This window comes from Corapipo altera, unplaced genomic scaffold, assembly GCF_003945725.1.
Source record: "Corapipo altera isolate COAL_440 unplaced genomic scaffold, ASM394572v1 5136, whole genome shotgun sequence".
NCBI lineage: Eukaryota > Metazoa > Chordata > Aves > Passeriformes > Pipridae > Corapipo > Corapipo altera.
In genome coordinates, this window is record NW_020889411.1 from 1 (window position 1) to 2,172 (window position 2,172).

The following is a 2,172-nucleotide window of genomic DNA, read 5'->3' on the forward strand; positions in this document are numbered from 1 at the left end:
TCCCTCCGCCGCGGGGCCGGGCCGGGGCGGCCCCGTTACCTCCGGCACCGCTCCCGCGCCGCTCCGGCCCGCGGGCGCCTGCGCGGGCCCCGCACCGACCGCGGCTGCGCGGGGCGGGCGGCACCGGGAGCTCGGAACGGGCGGAGGCGGAACAATGCAGGATCGGGGCAGCGCTGGGGGCTGTGTGAGGCACCGGGGGCACAGTGCGGCACTCGGAGGGCAGCAGGACAGGGCAGGTGGAGAGGGAAGGGGGCGGCAGCGACCGGCGCGGGGCTGGGGAGCAGTGAGGGGTTAACGGGGCTGGGAGGCATTGAGGTCTGTGCTTCCCAGCTGTGCAGCACCTCACTCTTGCTGGAAGCCACCTTCCTGCCAGTTCGCCTTCACTGCTCCACAAGCTGAGGGTGGCGGAAGAGCCCAGTTGTCCTACAGCTGTGTTAGGCACGACTGTGCCCATTGACACCACTGAGTCACCCACTCACCTCAAACTCAAGACAAGGCAGTCCACAGCCCCACACTCATCTCTCCTGGGAACCCCACTACCAGACCCTAAGGCCTTGTGCATAAAAGGCATCAGTAATGTGACAGCAGTGGCATGAAGAATGCTTTATTGGCTGCTGGAATCACTCTGCTGCTCTGACCCGTGGCAGGTTGACATAGCTCTTCATGGGTGGGAGAGGCTTGATCTTGCGCCCAGCCCAGCCACCCTTGCGGTGCCACAGGCCTGTGTGTGGGCGCTTGCCCAGCCAGCGGTTCCGGCCCGCTTTCCCGATCACCCGCTTGTTGTGATCCACATTGGACACGCGGCCCACTGTAGCCACGCAGGTCTCCAGCACCTAGAGGACAGAGAAGAGCTGCAGCCCTCCCTGTGGACACAGTTGCATGCCAAGGCAGTCGAGCCAGGGGCAGCATGGCTCCTTTACCTGCATATGCCTTTTGGAGGGCAGCTGCACGATGGCTGTCCCGTTCACTTTCCTCAGCAGCACCCCACAAGTCCCTGCAGCAGGCAAGAGAGGAGGTAGCTGCCTTGAGCAGCAGGTCAAAGTATCCCACCGTGTGGCAAGCACAACCCCATGCTGGAAACTCTCCAAAGACCCTGCCATTCTACTTCATGCAGCACTTCTTGCTGAAGACAGGGCCTTGAGAAATCAACAGGACAGAGCTGTCCCTGCCTCTCTGGAGGGCTGTTTTGCACTCTTAACAGGGGGAGAGCAGAGGAAAGCAACTCCCTGTCACTGGCCACCCACAGCAGTGCCCCCCTGCCCTCCTCTTCATCTGCGCAGAACCAAACCACTATAAACAGTGCAAGGTCTCCTCACCAGCTGCCCGGATGTACTGTGCTCCCTTCCCAGGGTGGCTCTCCAGGTTGCAGATCAGCGTGCCGACAGGCAGAGCCCCCAGTGGGTACGCATCCCCTTCGTTGGCAGACACTGGAAGACACAAGCTGGCAAGTTGGGCAAGGAGCAACTGACGAGCCCTTGGCAAGGCCAGTGCAGCTGCCCCTGGCCCTGGCATGCACCTGCCATCCTGCCAATGTGAGAGGAGTTCTTGATGATGTCCCCCGGCTGCATGTTCTCCGTGGCAACGATCCAGCGCTTGCGGTTGCCGCCAGCCACCAGGGCGATGTCAGCCGACCTGCACGGGGAGCCGGCGGTGGCTGAGCAGGGGGTCACCGCTGGCACGGCTGTCCAGGCCCCGGCCCGAGCCCGCACCCCGCACTCACCTGCAAGGGTCGTATCGGACCTTGATGACCTTCTCGGTGAAGGGTTCAGGCGGGGCCCCCTCCTCGTAGCGCAGCCGCTGGAAGTCGATCATGCGGTACCGCCGCTTGTGCCCTCCGCCGATCCCCCGCACGCGGATGCGACCTGCGGGACACGGGAGCGGCTGCAGGCGGGACCCGCACCGCCCCGCCGGCCCCGGGGGCTCGCCCGTCCCCGCCTGCCCGCCCACCTGTGTGATCGCGGCCACCCGTCTTCTTCATGCCGATGGGCCGCACGGTGTACTTGACCCGGCACTTCCACAGCGGGTCGGTGGTGCAGCGCGGCGCCGAGCCGCCCAGCCCGCGGCAGGCGGCAGCCACCGGCCCCGAAAGCCAGGGCGGGGGCCCAGGCGGCAGCACGGGGGGCCGGGCGCGGCGCGGGGCCGCCGAGAGCAGGAGCGCCCCGAAGGCGCGGC

The 2,172-nt window shown here is 66.1% G+C and overlaps 1 protein-coding gene across 1 annotated transcript; it reads right to left on the reverse strand.

Annotated features, from left to right (window-relative positions):
- Positions 1-584: 584 nt before the first annotated feature.
- On the reverse strand, positions 585-2,166 carry MRPL2 (mitochondrial ribosomal protein L2). The gene is made up of 6 exons (XM_027633342.1): positions 1,948-2,166; positions 1,721-1,862; positions 1,517-1,632; positions 1,317-1,427; positions 921-994; positions 585-833 (listed from the first exon to the last, which is right to left on the reverse strand). The coding sequence occupies exons 1-6, from the start codon at positions 1,976-1,978 to the stop codon at positions 621-623; spliced, it is 687 nt and encodes a 228-aa protein (XP_027489143.1). The 5' UTR covers positions 1,979-2,166; the 3' UTR covers positions 585-620.
- Between the last annotated feature and the right edge of the window lie 6 nt (positions 2,167-2,172).